The 17,155-nt window shown below is 42.0% G+C and overlaps 1 protein-coding gene across 1 annotated transcript in view; it reads right to left on the bottom strand.

Moving 5' to 3' along the window:
• The window catches only part of kcnq1.2 (potassium voltage-gated channel, KQT-like subfamily, member 1.2), a 172,037-nt gene that overhangs the window by 47,963 nt on the left and 106,919 nt on the right, over positions 1–17,155 (bottom strand). Inside the window, exons 14-17 of the mRNA XM_085357638.1 lie at positions 16,045–16,120; positions 15,129–15,223; positions 13,621–13,661; positions 12,729–12,790 (exon numbers count right to left, since the gene is read on the bottom strand). Of these exons, the coding sequence (XP_085213764.1) occupies positions 12,729–12,790; positions 13,621–13,661; positions 15,129–15,223; positions 16,045–16,120 (274 nt within the window). The remainder of the gene's footprint in view (positions 1–12,728; positions 12,791–13,620; positions 13,662–15,128; positions 15,224–16,044; positions 16,121–17,155) is intronic.

The raw sequence follows: 17,155 nt of genomic DNA, 5'->3' as shown, positions 1-17,155 counted from the left end.
GGCAATAGCGTCTTATAATACCTTAAAGAAACAGTAGAGGCATCAGATTTCTTTCGTTTTATTTAGTGCTTTCTCTTCATTTGTGATCAGGGTAAGCTTATGCATTCATATACTTTAGAATAAAGTCCCTCTGGCTTTGAAAATATACTGTTTGAGGGAAATAATTATTTGATCCCCTGCTGAATTTTTTCACTTACAAAGTAATGAACAGTCTCTAATTTTTTTTTATGACAGCTTAATTTTAATGGAGAAAGACAGAAAATCGACCAATAATAATAAAAATAAAAAAACACATTAAATAAAAGTCATAAACTGATTTGTTGCATGTCACTGAGTGAAATAGGCATTTTATACCCAAGCGAAGCACGACTTTGCACTTGATAGAGAAATCCTTGTTGGCAAGCATGAGATTTTTCTTGTAGTTTCTCATGAGGTTTGCATACATTTTTGGTTTACGCTTCTTTAAAGAAACGTTTCAGCTCTCTCCACAGAATTTCTTATAGGACTGAGGTCTGGCTAGCAAACTCCAGGACTTTAATGCCTTTTTTCTTTAGGCACTTGTTTGTTTCCTTGGTGGTATGTTTTGGGTCCCTGTCATGTTGGAAGACCCATCTACAACCCATCTTCCGTTTTCTAGCTGAGGAAAGGAGGTTTTTCTCCAAAGTTTGATGGTACGTGGCTAGAAACTGATTCTGCAAGCAGGTATGCCACACAGACACGCAGTCAATCTGTGGGAGGCAGCATTCTGGCTGGGTTGTAGGACATCGAGTAATTCAGCTAGATCAAATATAAAAATGAGAGCAAACATCTAAATTCTGCAGGGCATCAAAGAATTGCTTCTCTATGGTATATAAGGTGTATAAGCAGTTAATCAAGCAAATTAATCAACGTTTCACACCCTGAATTTCTTGTCAAAGTTCTAACTAAACTGTTGATGAAAATGAAAATAGGCATCCCTAATACCTATCAATAAATCCTTGCTGTGCTGCACGAGAGCAAAAAAGAAAAGAGCGCTGTCATAATTTGGCAGCCATCTGCCATCTGAGTACGCTGTTGCAGAAATGGTCCGGTCTCAGCGGCTGCTGTGACAGTTGATGGACATGTTGTTGGCCAGCAGGTCACAGACGAGCTTCTCAAGTGTGTACACAGACGCAGAGCACCTGCATTCCCACAGTAGTCCAAGTCAGCACTCACAGACCATCCCCCTCTTGACACTATCAGAAAGGGAGGGATGGAGCAAGTTTGTGTAAGGAGGGGGGGGTAAGAAACCCTTTGAGAGAAGGCAGTGATTTAAACCATTCTCCCATGGGTGAGGGCAGCTGGAAGGGCCTGGTGGAGCAGTGGGAGTAGAGCAGCGCGGGAGGGGAGCGATGGAGGCAGAGAGGAGCGAGAGGATGTAGGGAGGAGACGGCGATCCAGCTGAGGCAGCAGAGGCCCGGTGCCAAGGACAGGCTCACATACACACACACACACACACACACACACACACACACACACACACACACACACACACACACACACACACACACACACACACACACACACACACACACACACACAGAAGCTTACCCTGAAGTCAAACATAGCCACACGCTCAAACGCGCAGCCGTGCACACACACACTCTCTGATGCGTGCAAATATACAAGTGCACACAGGCACTCAAGAGCGCAGAGATTGAGTGCCTGTGTCACCCTCGCTCCTTCAGAGGAAACTCTTGTCGCTTCCCTCTTCACCTCCCTCTCAAGCTGTGCACAACCTCCTGTCAGCTGAGACAAACTGACAAGACAAGACACACAGTTACACAGACGGACAAAATGGGTTCTATTGTGTTCTAATGACCAAGCCTGCTGAGATGACCTTTGACCAACCCCCCAGACACAGCCTGCTTGGCTAGAGGTAGAGACTGGTGGGAATGACCTCTGGGACTACGCTGACCTTTTTGATGTTCACTTCTCACCACAAGCTGCTATGAATACACTTCATGTTTCCGTGTGTGTGTGTGTGTGTGTGTGTGTGTGTGTGTGTGTGTGTGTGTGTGTGTGTGTGTGTGTGTGTGTGAGCTTGCTGTGTTTATTATTTTACTACTGATATAAGACTTACTGACAGGGCATTTACACAGGGACAAGTGCTAAGAGTTCTAGAAAGTAAGGTAAAATTTCATCACAGTAGTATTCACAATAGTCTTGATGTGCATTTTCTGCAGTGGAAACACTGTGTGGTCCACTCAGAATAAAAGCAAAATAAGGAACAGGACAGCGGTGGTTGTTTTCTTAATGCTGTTGGTACCCACATGACATGAGAAGACTGCTAATATTATGTAAAGTTTGTGCAAGACTTCTCTTGTGACTCTCATGCCATCTCTATTCAAAGGCATCCATATTACAACATTGTTTTTGTGTTTTTTTTAAGCCGTTAATAGTGCTTCTATCCACGCTTGGACTATGTCGAAAGTTTCCTGGAAGGAGGGCCCTCAGGAAGGCAAGTGGGCATAGTGTCATTTACGGAAAATTGACTCTAGCACAACAAAGGAGCTTATCTGTATCGCTGAAAACCAAAGGCCAGGAATAACATTCGCAACTCACAGCAGACAATTGAAGACTTTGTATTTCTACAGCTTCTTGTGACAGTGCTGCTACATTTATTTTTCTTATTTTACAGTGTAATCTTCAAGTGCTTTATCCAACACATGCTCTCTGTTGAAATTACCAGCGAATTATATTCACAGTATTCATTCACTTTGTTTTGCTAAATAGCATAGCTCGTAGCTGAGTTGTTATCAGCATGGCTTCTTCACCTTTCCCTCCGTCACTTTCCTGTTCAGCGTGTGAAATTTTAAGTAATAAACACAGTTGTGAAGGCAAGGCTTGGTGAATTAGAGACGCAGCTCCGGAAAAAAATCCTGTAGCCAGCCAGACCCCTGTAGTCGATGCAGGTGAAGACGGAGGGTAGGTCACCCCAGCAGACTGTCCAGAGCAGTTGGGAAAACAGGCCGGCTAGGTGACGGTAAGAACGGGGAGAGTAAGGATGGGTGACTGAACCTTTAGCTTTGAGGCCCCTCTTCTGTGGAACCAGCTCCCACAGACAGATCTTTTAAGATTATGCTTAAAACTTTCCTTTTGAAAAAGCATTTAGTTAGGGCTGGATCAGGTGACCATGAATGCTCCCTGCAGTACGTCTAGGCTGCTGGGGACTGTTTCTTCCTCACTCACCTTTTTCCCTCATTGTGTGCTTACAGAGAACTCTGCATGTAATCATTAGTTATTCTTAATCTCAGGCTGTCTTCCACAGTGTGTCTGTTGTCTTGTCTCCCTCCCCTCACCCCCCAGCCAGTTGCAGTGGTTTGGGGTGAGGGGCTGGTTCTACTGGACGTTTCTTCCTATTAAAAGGAAGTTTTTCCTTCCCATTGTTGCTAAGTACTTGCTAATAGAGAGGTGTCTGATTGTTGGGGTTATATTTGTATTACTGTAGCATTTTTCCTTACAATATAAAGTGCCTTGCAGCAACTGCTGTTGTGACTAAAAAATGGTAGCACAGGATTTAAAGCAGGAAGTTCAGATAAAATGGACTTGGTAATAATGATATGATTATTAATGAATAACATTTAAGACAGGATCCCGCTCTTACCTCTGTACAGTTGCTGATGATGACTTTATAACACAGGATGGGGGACCTTTTAAGAAGGGTTGTAAATATGCTTCTACCACCGATGGCTCCATTTACTGATTTGGCCTCAAAAAGCAGTTTCCTGATTTTATCCATTGTATTATGCTAGACTATAAGAAAGGCCTGTATCCTGTGTGGACTACAATGTTAATTGCACAAGACTGAAAGGTGTGCCGCACTGCCCCGAGGTATAGAAAAAATCCATTTCCATAAAGTGATTAGTCACTTACCAAAAAAAAACTCAACGCGGGATACAGACAGGCTTATTAGGTGTTTTGAAAAACCTGACTCTATTAAAGCAAATGGGAAACTTGACTTGGCCGAAACACATAGGTGTGCATGCACACACACACACACTCACACACACAAATACACACGTTACTATGGGCAGTAGCAAACCTACTGTTGCCTGAAGGATATGTCTGGGCACAGAGTACTATAGGGCCAATGTCTGAACCACAAGTGGCCTAGTCAAATCTTTACACAGCCATAAACACGCCTGCATTAGTAACAGCCACTTAAAATTATTCCATGAACTAAGGTTCGAGCCTGCATGGCACAACACTCAGCAACAAATTTACCTTATCCTATTTTTAATCTTCTCCTGCATAATGGGGTGGAAATGCTCGTCTGTCTGCCTGTCAGACGGTTCTCCACTTGGTTTCAGAGTGAAGGATCCGAGCACTTAGCGTATGGAGTGGAAGGAAATGCTGCACGGACAATAAGGCCAACAGATGACCTTATCCCTTTTCCTCTTGTTTGACCATGGACTTGAAAATTTGTCTGAATTAATGTTAATTACCAAATGTGCTAACACACAAAAGTAACATGGCAACCCATAAGGTCTGTTTACAGTCAACATTTTCACATGTTCACATTTAGCTAAAGTAACTCAAGAGTTTGTGGACTCAACAATGTCACCCATTCATCCATTTGCTATAGACGTTCATCCTTTAGAGGGTTTGGAGTCTGCATGTTCTAACTGTGTTTTCTATGGGTGCTCAGCTTTTCCCTCACAGTTCAAAGACATGCATGTTAGGGTAATAGGAAAATTGGCTGTAGGTGTAAGTGGGAGCATGCACAGTTGCCTGTCTCTTGTATTAGCTTGATGATTGACTGCTAAGCTGTCCAGAGCACCTCCCACCTCTTGCATTTGGTCAGCTGGAATAGGTTCTAGCCCCCCATCACCCTCTACAGGATAAAGTTGGGATAGCTAATGGAGCGATGATTAAAAAAATCTCTTATCTTTTTTCCCCCAACATTTATTTTAAGTGCCCTACAAATGAAGAATGAAATAAACGTTCATATATTAGTAGTGTCAGGACTGAATTACTGCTAATATAAAAAAAATCAGGTCACAGGTTTTTAACAAAAACTGGAATTAAACCAAAAAGCATTTAAAAAAATTAAGGATTTAACAAAGCATTACTGTTGATAGGAAATGCTGATTCATCAATACCCAGCTGATAAGGGTATAGGCAGTCATAGGCAGAAAATACACAGATACAGCAACACATGCAGAATGCACATACTGCCCATTATACGTCCCCCGGTTTGACTTAACGGCAGTGACATTTACACTGATGGCTTCTGGAGTAATTTACACAGCTTGGTATTATTCACAGCTGGTTTACTGTTCCATGCAGTAGACTGATTTAATAGCACTCCAAAGTAGGGTGGCACCAGGGCTACTTAGCAGTGTGTATTAGCAAGACTGCAGGTCCCAATAAAACACAGACCCCTGTTTCATGAACTGTATATTGACCCTTTCATAACCTACTTAAATAAGCTCACACCTCCATGCTGATAATGAACTGGTCCGTGTAGTGCATTAGTGGTCAGGTCCAACCAAAAGTAGCAGGGGGCATTTTGCCAAGGCCATAAAATATATGTGCAAAAAATATATATCCCAAGGCCCTGCAAAAGTTGGGCAATTAAAATGGAAATGCAGCATGGGTATTCGGAGCCAATGAACTAGCCCAAAGTGGGTTCTAGAGAAAAGCAGAAAGCAATTCACAGGAGAGGGTGGGGGGCAGCTGACATGACACAGTAGGGTAGGGTAGAACATGATTTAGAAACCATGATTGAGACTGCAGACCTATAATCCTAAAGGCACAGAACGATGCAAACGCAGGGAAAGATGAAGGGGCAATCTCTGGGAACAAGAGCCACAGGGGAAAAAAAAAAAGATTGTGACAGGAGGTAAAAAAATAGGGAGTGTGAGCAAAACAGAGATAGAGAGAGAAAGAGACACAAAAGCAGAGAGAGACTGCGAGATGGAGAGCGAGTAGCCAGACATGCAGGCAGACTGTCCGTCTCTGGTTTGTGGGAATGTGGTAAAGACACAGTAGTAGGCAGGGTCCCGGCTCTGAAATTAGAGAGTGGCGCTAAGAGAAGGGAGCCAGAGCCAAGGGCCGTCTGGGAGCTGCCAGGGGCTGCATCCCCAGCGCACTGCCGAAACATGATTTACTACCGGGCCGCACTACAAACAACACGCTGCTGCTCTTGGTGCACTATCTAGCTCACTCAGCAGCACACCACCCACTGCATGCTATCAAGTTCGCAGAGCTATAAAGATACCACATCAACAGTGGGAAGTGTAGATGTGAGAAAGACCACTTCAGCTACAGGGAGGCAAAGTGAGTCAAAGAAAGGGCGCCAAGATCAGAGACAAGGCTGAAAAAAAGGCCGCAAAAATAGCCACGAAGGGCTGCGGTGTTGTATGTGTGTTGCTACAGGTACCACTGAGGAGATTAAATGTAACACTGTGTGTTTATTAGACCTCAAAATACGGCGCAGGAATTTATGATCCTAATAGAAATCATTTTACATATATAGAAAATGTTTAAAAATTGCTGTCATTTCGCTTCTTTGTATTGTATTGATGATTTGCAGGAGCTTTAAACCTGCTGCTATGACACAGCATGTCAACCCAAGATAGGTATTACTGGATTCTCAGCTGAAATTATTGGAGATAAATTATTTTTTTAAAAAGACGATGGTGTAGAAGAGAATTACTGGGCCTAGCTAGGACAATTAAAAAATGCTTCCTGTGTGCTGCACAAGCACATGTGCTAGGATAAATCTGTTTTGCACAGGTGTGAGCAGTCACTTTGATGACATCTGTACAAAAGACAATTCAAGCATCTAGATTTAAAGGAATACAGCAGGAGCTGCCAGGATGTTGTGTTCTGCAACTATCGCCAAGACAAGTCCAGACATGCATGGGGATTCTGCATGTGCTTGTCCGTGGCACCCGGCAGCAACACTGCAGCAACTACACCAAAGCCGCGAGCTCCAGGATTTGTAATGTTTGAGTGTGTGGTCTGGGTACAGCTCATGCGCTCGTGGGGACCTAAACGTGTTTACACGGTGACATTATGGGGACATCATGTTGTGCGGAAAAAAAGCGAGACTCCATAACATAAATCATTCAATGTTAACGCAAATACATATTTAAAGGTTAGGTCTGGGTTAAGGTTACAGTAAAAGGTTAGGCAAGTAGTTGTTATGATAAAGTCTGGAGTGAGTCTGCAGGAAATGAATGTGAGTCAATGGACACATAACTGTGTGCGTGTGTGTGCATGTGTGTGCTGCACGTGCTTCCTTTGCCAAGTTTCCTCTCTTTGTTTGGACTGGTCCGGTCAGTCCGACCCCCACTGAGTGCAGAGCAACCAAACACACACATATATCAAAACACGGGACAACAACAGACAGGGTGCTCTTGGAGAAAAACAGGTAATAGAAACAAGAGCAAAGGGGACGAAACACCAAGCAAAACAGAACGAGAGTGGGGGGGACTCGTAAGGTAAAGGCAGACAGACAAGCAAACGGAGTGACAACAATGACCCAGGGAGAGGAAAAGGAGGATGCATGGGGCACTTTAATCACTCTTAGTTAAGATAAGTATTTAATTGTTTTCCCCAAAGATAAGACGAGGTACGAATTTAAGAGACATAACTCAAAATCCACGACAGATTAAACGGCCTTCTTTTCATACCAGCGGTGAAACTCACAAATGATGTTTCGGCATCATTAAGTCGCTTTATTGCAGTAATCACAAATCAGAAGTGTCGCACAAGGATTGAGGTTTGCCGATTCACCCCCCCCCTCCACTGAGGCCAAAATGAGACTGAAGATACAGGCAGCTCATTATGCCGTAGTGGTTTTGTCTGTAAAGAAATATTTCTTTCTATTAGCGTCTTTGATTTCCATGCATTAGTTCTGTTGTGACTTTAAAAGTAACGTTTCTGCAGAGAAAAGTCCACGACACAAAGACAGTCCAGAGGAAATTACAGTAACGAGTTCATATTGATGTGGGCTCAAATTGTTACAGCCCACACACAAAACAGAGAGAAACTTGATTGGATACAATGGGTTTATTGATGCGCGCAATGTAAATCATTATTCGATTTAAGGCATGAAATTCTGTTTTTCTCCCCCCTCTAGCCATTTCATCTCAGGCACATCCTGCACCGGCTCAACATATAATGAAGCTGTTGAGATCTGAGCGGGGATGAACAGCTTTGTGAATCTTTCTCTGTGTGTGTGTGTGTGTGTGTGTGTGCATTTGTATATTTATGTGCGCCTGGATATTCACTTGTATTTGCCTTAATGTTCAAATACGTATATATGTGCCTGCATGTTTACAGTACCAGGCCCTTGTCTCTAAAGCCCTGCAAACTCTCTGGGTCTGACCAGTCTAAACACACGCACACACAAACTCCTGCCCCCCTCAGAGATATGCTTTTAGAGACGTGGGGCCCTAAATGCCTTACAGATGGACTCCTAACAAACACAACACTCAGTCTCGGCCCTCAAGTATTCCCAGTATTTGGCTTTGCTGTAATTTACAACATACTTACCTAATTGAGACGCTATTAAGGTCAGAGCATGAATTCTTCTGTGTACGCCTCATACTAATGCACATGATATAAGCGTGACATACACGGCACAGCATATTTGCCCTAATATAGCCGAGGAAGGTTAACCGCAAGTGTGATCTATGGTCTATGTAGTTTACTTAGAGCAACGCAAATAATGAATGATGTGTTGAGCAGACACATGGCTGTTCAGGTCTGGAGGGCACATTAGGGGGTTCTTTCCTAGACTCCGATGACGGTTTTACATACACATTTTCAAACACAACTGACACTTTCATTGCTAAATTAGGCAGCACTAAATGTTAAAAGAAAAAAGGGAAATTATTTCACTCTTTTCCCTTAATTTCTGTGTAAGTTCATGTCTAAATATGTAAACTGTTAACGCAGCACAGATTTTCAACACATGCAGAATGTGACGTAATTAGAAAAAAAATTACGTTAAAAACTGAAAATTAGTACATCAAAAAAATTATATTAAGCATTAGTTGACAGTGATCCAGTGATGGTATTTTCTTTGTATTTCACAAAATCTTTAATTGGGTTTGAATGACAAATGATTATGTCAGGGATTGGACATTTAAAAAGTTTTGTGTGGAGGTAGAGCGGGCGCTAGTATTTTTAGTTTTTTTAAATCTTGCAAAAAAATTTCATGAATTTCACAAAAACAAATTTCATATTACTTTACTAAAGGCTGCTCTCGGCTTATAATGTAATAATTTAATAATGTAAGGATTACACGTTAGTTTTAGTTGCCGAGCTGCTGCCAGGGAACAACATACTTCACCATATTGTTACACTGGATCTGAACTAAAAAGCAGGAGCTCGTTGCACAGGCTGGCTTTTACACAGTCTATAAAAGCATACTGTTGTAACTTCCCTGTCCTTTTTGTCTTTAAGGGGGAAAAAACAGTCCTGCTATAAAACTGTGGCATCATCCAAAACACATGCAGCGAGCTCCCCGCTGAAAGGACACGCTGAAGCTTAAAGACACTGGCCACTTTTCGAGCTTGTCATTTGGGTATTTTTCATTGAGTGTGCCTGACAGAGAGATAACACGCTGTCACGGGGACTCATCCATCTTCGTTTCCAAGTCACTTCTGGAGAATTCAATCTCGAGAGTGCGGGGTTAGACACTTTGGTGATTAATCAACTCTTGTGTGCGAGTGTAAGCACAGAGACGTATACGTGTCTTCGTCTGTGTGTGATAAATCACTGTCTAACCCTGTACAGGACACACAATGCCAGAGCACTCTTCACCCCGCTGAAGATAAATTCATCTACAAGTGATATGCTGACAATACTTAGACGGGAAAATTGTTCCATCTTACTTACTCAGCTGCAGCAGAAAAAGCTGCCAGAGAGGTATATGTGCAGCGTTTTACAGTGGAGAGGAGAAAGTGGGAATTTGAAAATGAATGTAGCCCGAGGGTCATCGAGAGCAAGTATTCAGAAAAGGCATGGGAACACGGCAACATTAGAGTTGGTGAATAATTCCTTCGAGCTGTTTGAAGAGATCCCGTTCAAGGTTTCAGAAAGGTTTCACTTTGCTTGTGGCTTACCATTATGAGCAACATACAGGAGATGATGCAAGTTGGACTTTACAGAGTATTATGAAATGTAGGAAGTCATGCAACATAAACAGAAGTGATAGCGGGGGAGACTGTATGGCAAACAATGTGCAACTGACAAGTGAACAACGGCTATCAGACGTGACAAATACAAAGGTAGAAAATCTCTTGTCACTTTCATGTCCAGCCTACACCAGTAATGGCATGGTCAGTGTGTGGTGAGCATTACAGCATAGCTATAATACTCAAGATTAAACATTGTAATGGGAGAAAAAGGGGAAAAATGATATTTACTTTTAGATAGAGCACAAAAGACATTTTGTTCTTAGTGATAACCAGGATTACACCATTCAGTCATTCTGATGTGTGTTTTCCTACCCAGGTATGCTTCAAGTGATCTGGCAGTCATGCTGAACAATAAAGTTGTTGCCAATCAGACTGGCTTTTGGCACTTTTTATAGATTCAACTAACTGAGTGAACTGATATACTTGGTGCACAATGGTTGGCTGTTTTCAAGTTTTCCTACTAGAATTTTTCTTTCTACAGAGTTCTTGATGATCCTGATGAAGGGTCACAGGCTGAAAGTAATAAAGTTCTTTTTTATGCTAAATGTGTTGCTAAAGTTTTGATCTCTATAGATTAAACTACAGGAGTGGAAATAATGTTTTTTCCCAACAGGCTGTTAATAACAAAGTGTCTAGCACAGAAGTTAAATTGTTTCTTTGCATAATTGTCTTTTATGTTTAGACACTACATTGGTTCGTGCCTTGAGATGTGCCTTTTTATGTTTGATGATGATTCATAGGTCAGTGTTACATGGTTCAACAAACTAAATAAAGACATTTCTTTAAAAATGGTTGAAAAAAGCAGCCAGTGTCTAAAGAAGTCCTTCAGAAGTCCTGGAGAACTATTGCTCAAGTCCAAAATAGATAAAAGAAAGTCTGGTTAGTTAAGTAAAAATAAAATATAAAGAAAGGAGTGATAACACTTGAGACTTTTGCAAAATACTGTATTTACTGTATCAAGTTTATCTGTGAACTAAGATATCTATAAAGTACCATACCAGTGATGCAGGCCTCACAGTGAATGTATCAAAGGTCACCTTTTCATTTATAACAGGTGCCTGAAAACACAAGCTAGAAAGGATAGGGAGCAGGTGCATATTCAAAGAAAACAGTAATTATGAAGGACTGGCAGTTCGGGAAATAATGAATTTCTCTTGCTACTTTTGTATACCAGTTCATACGAATGCAGCTCTGATTACAGGAACATTGATTGGTTCCACATTGTTTTGGAGGAAAAGTAGCCTGCATCCGTAGGCTTCCACTGATTTGTTTCCCAATTATGTCCTTCTCAGTTCCCCCTTTTTTACCTTTTTTGTCAATGCTGAGCCCCACAGAAAAAAGAAGGGTAAGAGAGAAAAAGTGTGTCATAGGTAGGTGAGGCACTTCTCAACACGGGTTTGTGTTTCTAATCAGGAGATTGCGATCACAACATGTAGCCTGAAGCAAATGGGGTGTAACTCAATCTCTGAGGGAGGTCTGCAGGCTTGGAGGGCAAATTCGTTCACGATCATTACACTTCTCTCTGCAAAAAAGGGGCTCTGAGAACAGCTAGCGCTTGCAAACATTAGAGAGCGGCGGTGCTGATGAGTGCACAGAGATGGTAAGGTAAATACCAAAGGCAAGTGCGGGAAATCCTTAGCTGGCTGAGCTGAATAGAAAATAAGTGGCAGCAGAATGCATTGTTCTATTGTGTAGGAGTTGTTTTCATGTGAGAACGACTTGAGTATAAGGTTAGTCTTCAATTGTACACCGGTCCCATGGAAAGAAAAAAACACCCCGAAAAACCCACAAACCTACATTCAAATCCAAGTATTCAACCGCTCAAACAACGTGTGACCACACAGCCACACATTTCATACAACACGACTTAAAAGACATCATTAAAGTAAAAGCGCTATATAAATACAGGCCATTTACCATTTTACCATCATTAATCAGAAGCACGCCGTCGCAATCCAGCTAATAACTCACAAAGGGGAAACGTCTATCACGGCTGGCATCGCGCTGGCTTCACGATGTTGTGCTCATTCCACTATGTTTAAAGGAGAGCACGCCTAGTCGCACATGAGCTTTGTAACACAGCTGTTGCCTTTTGGCTTATGCCTCTCTGCAGCTCCTTTATGTTTCCAATTTTTTTTATATTCTTCATGGAAACATAAACATCCAAGAGCTGTCACAAGCCAATCTACACAGCACTACAGGAAAAAAAAAAAGAATGGGTGGTGTGGAAAATCCTAAAAGCTACCCAGTAAGGTCAACTAAAAATACAGCATGAACAGACACACAAGTGCAGTGTAAACACAGCACTGATATTGATAAGGTGGGTTCAAGAGAGGAGGTGCATGTTTGGCACAGGCTGACTGAAGCCAGCCACAATAGAGCTATTTTAAAAAAAAAAAGGAAGACGACTGCAGTGCACTCATTCATCTGATACAGAGACACATGCTGGCAGACTCACACATCGTTCTGCTTATGAACGAGATAGATAATCTAATCAGTTTACCACTCTTACTGTCAGACAAAACAGACACGCTCGATTGTGCCTACCTTATCTTCCAGCCTGATGAGACGAGCCCCAATAGTTGGGTATTCTTTATCTTCTCCTTTTCCTAAAAAGAAAAAAAGATAAAAGAAGGGATTAAATATATAAAAAATTATATATAATACAATCGGATAGTCCACTACTCCAAGGTGATATAACTTCCAGTAAAAGGCCCGATAGGCCACTGTTCACTGCTTCACACTTGGCAGTGACAGCTTAAAGTTTCATTCAGTCGTGCGCACAGTTAAAGCTTGTAATAAAGACGTATGTGAGCAAATACCCAACAGTTTCAGGAGTGTTTCGACTAAATCAAACCATTAAAAGTACGATCCTTACAAGAAAAACTAACGAAGTTCTAGTAATTAGAACTTATTAAGGACCCCATTCAGTGTTAATTTGCCTCATATTTTTTCAGTCTGCCTTACATCACATCCACGCTAACCGACTTCCTGTTGGAAAAGAGAGCTATTCTTGTTTTGTTTCGCCCCATCCAATTAGTGGCGCAGTGAAGTTTCCATCTCGCCGCTGTTATTTTTAGCTGGCATGGAAGCTGTGGGAGCTGCTGCTTGGGGCACTTAATTTAACATTGCACAATTAATTAAAGAAATGTGTTTGTGTAATTCCTCTGACAACAACTCACACAAGCGCGCTAATATGCGCTCACCAGAATACCGCCACGAGCAGGGTGCTTAAACTCCCATACTGGCAAACATTCGGACGTACATGCAGTCTTGCCCGCACCCAAACTGAGAAATATACACACGCAAGCATCAGGGAGCTCTCTTTCTCGCATATTTGGTCTGGCACAACTGATGAGCTGGTTATAAACACAGGGATGGAGCGAGGAGTGACGGCTGTCTATCAGATGGAGACCACTGGCGTTTGTTGCGTATTTACCTGGAAGAAACATGCCCGGCTTTCCCAGAGTGCCATCCAGCCTGACAAGGAAAGACAGAAGGAATTAGACAGCGAAAGGCAAAAACACAAAGCAGACACAGAAGAGGTTCGGCTGGATAAACACTTTATAGTGCCAATAAAATTAAACAAATGTCATCCGCTTCAACTGTATTTATACATCACTGCTTTCAGAGAGCGCACACATGCAAGCCTTAAAGGGGTTGGACAAATGGATGCTGTCCTCTTATTGAGATGTGAAGCTTTGAAAATAAACACTGAAACTCACAGTTTCACTTCTTATGTCGACTGGCATTTACGAATTCACTGAGGCAGAAGGAAAGCATTTGAATACAGTGTTCAGTGTAAGCCATTTGCATCTTTTCCTCACCTTAATCACACGTCTTTATGTGTTTATTATTCGTTTATGTTGGCAGACTAGTGGTCTTTGCAGTATTTTGGTGTGTTTGGGATAGTGTCTAATAGTGTCTTTTTTTTCTTTTAGATTTTATAGGGTAATAAAAAAAAAACTGTCAGCCTAACAGCACTTTCATGATTTAGTGTTGCTTTATAATGACTTAAAAACGTAACAGTGCATTGCCACGGGTCCGTGAATTACTGCAGGAGGCGTTACGAGTTCCAGGCGATGCACTCGCATGAAGCAGACACAATACATCACCTCTCACTGACCTATAACGGCTGAGAGCCGTGTGTGTGTGTGTGTCAAAGAAAGAACATCTTCTTAAGTGAAGCAGAGAAAATCGCACGGAGAGGACAAAAGGTTTAACTTTCACGAGAACTGTATTTCGCTGGAACTCAAAATAATGACTCTGCTCTTGTTATAAAGTATAACAAGGCAGAACAAATATGGGACCAGTGAGGCTCCTGTCTGTCTGATGAAGACTGCAGAGAATAGGATAAATGTCTATAAATGTTATAGAAAGTGCTAGCAGTTGCAATGAGCACACTGTTTTGGCTGCACAACCCCAGTGTTTTATGACCCCCTAAAACTGAGTCTTTAAGAATTGATGCAGAGCATGAAAATGTTATTAGTGTAAATATAGCCAGAATTTACCAAATGAAAAATGGCCCAATGAGGACTCCCATAAAGATTAATGATTTTAAGTGAGACCTGGCCAATAGGGCAGCAACACAGCTACATAGAAACACCCATCAGATTAAGAACATTGCATTTTACTCACAGAAAATGAGACAAATGTAATGATTCTACCAGAAATGTAAACTTCTTCAGTGTAACAAGGGTGTGAATCTGAAGTTTGAAGCTTTTGGTGCAGAAAATCTACATGGTTTTTTTTTGCCCAATTCTGGAGAAATTGACAGATCTGGGACTGTGTTTCTTTGTTAACAGACAAATAACAAGGAACAATATGGTTTTACAAGTAAAGGCATATCAGTGATTGAGGCATTGGATACATAGAGACATCTTAATGGCTTTATGCTTAATAAAGCTTATGGAAAGAACAACAAACAGCATAAAACAAAGGCCCCACCTTCTCTGCAGCTCCTTGATGCGGACCATCATGTTGAGGTGACCCTGGGAATACTGTTCGATCACGTCTCGCACATCATAGGGCTTCCGAGCTTGCTGTTGATTCCAGCATGCACACACACAAAAACAAACACACACACACACACACGGTGGGACACAAAGGCCATTGTCAACAACAGTCTCTTTTGCTTGGTCCCCAAAACATCCCCAAGGGGTTCATTGTTAACCCAGTGTGTGTGTGCACGTGTTTGTGTGTGTGTGTGTGTGTGTGTGTGTGTGTGTGTGTGCGCGCGCGCGTGTGTGTGTGTGTCCTGACAAGTGCATGGTCAAGTAGAAAGCAATCGTGTTAAAGCCCTTTCATAGCTTTGTGTAGTGTGACGTTGACACAAGGAGCATCAGAAAGAACTCAGTGAACTCTTTACTGCACAGTGTATAGCCCTCTGCAGCTGACACCACACAGGCCCGAACCGAAAACTTATAGAACACTTGGAAACAGGAAGAATCGAAGAAACTTTCTGAAAAACATGCAGCGTGGATACAAGTGGGCGCTTTCGTGAGCACTGCGAGCGACTTTTGCGTGCGCAGCACAGTAAGTGAATTCCTACTGTAGCCCCAGAGACAGGTTAGCAGATTTCCCATGATACAGTGCCTGGACTGTGAGCACAAAGAAGGCATGCAGGTGCAAGTTTCAGGCATGCACACAAACATTCATGTGTAGACACACAAGCACACACACCAGCACCACAGCTGATATATACCCTTAAGCCTCCCCCCCTCCTTTCCTGTGTAGCCACACATACTACTACACACTTCTCTTACTCCCTCTCACACTCTCAATCTGTCTTTCTCTTCATCTGTCACCCCTCCCTCGTCTCTTTAACTCTGCAGTGTTTCTCTCTGGATTTCCCTTTACGTACCTGAAATTTCCTCCTGGCCACAAAGTACTTCATTCTGCGGAGGACTTTTACCGCAGATCTCTGGGCATGGGACAACCTGTGACAGAAATAAAGGAGACTAATTTAGGCCACAAAAGAAAAACACTTCACATTTTAGCTTGTTGTAAAAGGTCAAGTGGTTTGTTCTTGACTAACTGCCCTGAAAAGAAGGGACAAAAAAAAGAAAAGAAAAGAGAGAGACAAAAAAGTCTACGTGCTCAGCGCTAATTGACCCTTGCTGCTTTTCAGGTTCGATGAACAATGCGTATGCCACCCAACTGCAAAACACATGTGGGTCTAAACAGGAAAAACAAACGTACATTGACAGATATGCATTGATACAGACAAGTGTAACAACACAGATTAACCCGCACTCTGTATCGGTGCTTGCCTTTTCACTCAAAACAGTAAATCCACAACCCACTGCGAAAACGAGAGAAGAAAACTAATTCAGTTTGCCTTAAGAGGAGTCCCAAAACACACGTTTCTGAGATCAAAGAAGCACATCTGTGTCAACACACAGACACACACACAAAAATGCTGTTATGAAACACTGAAACCAAAACCACTTGATGCACACAACACACAACAGCTTTTACTTGCATACCATAGTGACTATATGGCATGTATTTTTGTTTTTTCAAGCAGGCGCTCTGTGCTGTGCTCTGCTGTGCATTGGTGCACACTGGGTTTAGATGTTACTGCATTTCATTAATCAGAAAATCTTGCAAACACATACTGGAAGCACATTAACATGCTGCAAAGTAAAATCAAGTGTAATAACCTAGGACAAGGTGTCTCAACCTTTGTCAACGCTGCGATCTCCATAATCTTAAGACCGCAGCAGTTTAATAGTCATGTCAAACTGTCATGCGAATTAGAAAAAGGCATGGGGTATAATAATAATAAAAAGGTATTAACATTTTCAAGGGCATTTAGGGGGCTTCCAAGAGAAATGTTAGTATCAATATATAACTTACATTCTTTGCTTCAGATATTATTTGATGGAGAATGAGATTGTCAAGCATACCTAAATACTAGCACCTGCCATAAATGCTTCCAATAAACAGCGACAGGCAGCCTGCAATCAGTC

Source organism: Diplotaxodon limnothrissa, linkage group LG7, assembly GCF_057381915.1.
Source record: "Diplotaxodon limnothrissa isolate DT_005_m linkage group LG7, D_limnothrissa_male_GT1.1, whole genome shotgun sequence".
In the NCBI taxonomy this organism is placed as follows: domain Eukaryota; kingdom Metazoa; phylum Chordata; class Actinopteri; order Cichliformes; family Cichlidae; genus Diplotaxodon; species Diplotaxodon limnothrissa.
The sequence above is the reverse complement of the archived record's forward strand: the minus strand, read 5'-3'. Positions and strand labels throughout refer to the sequence as shown.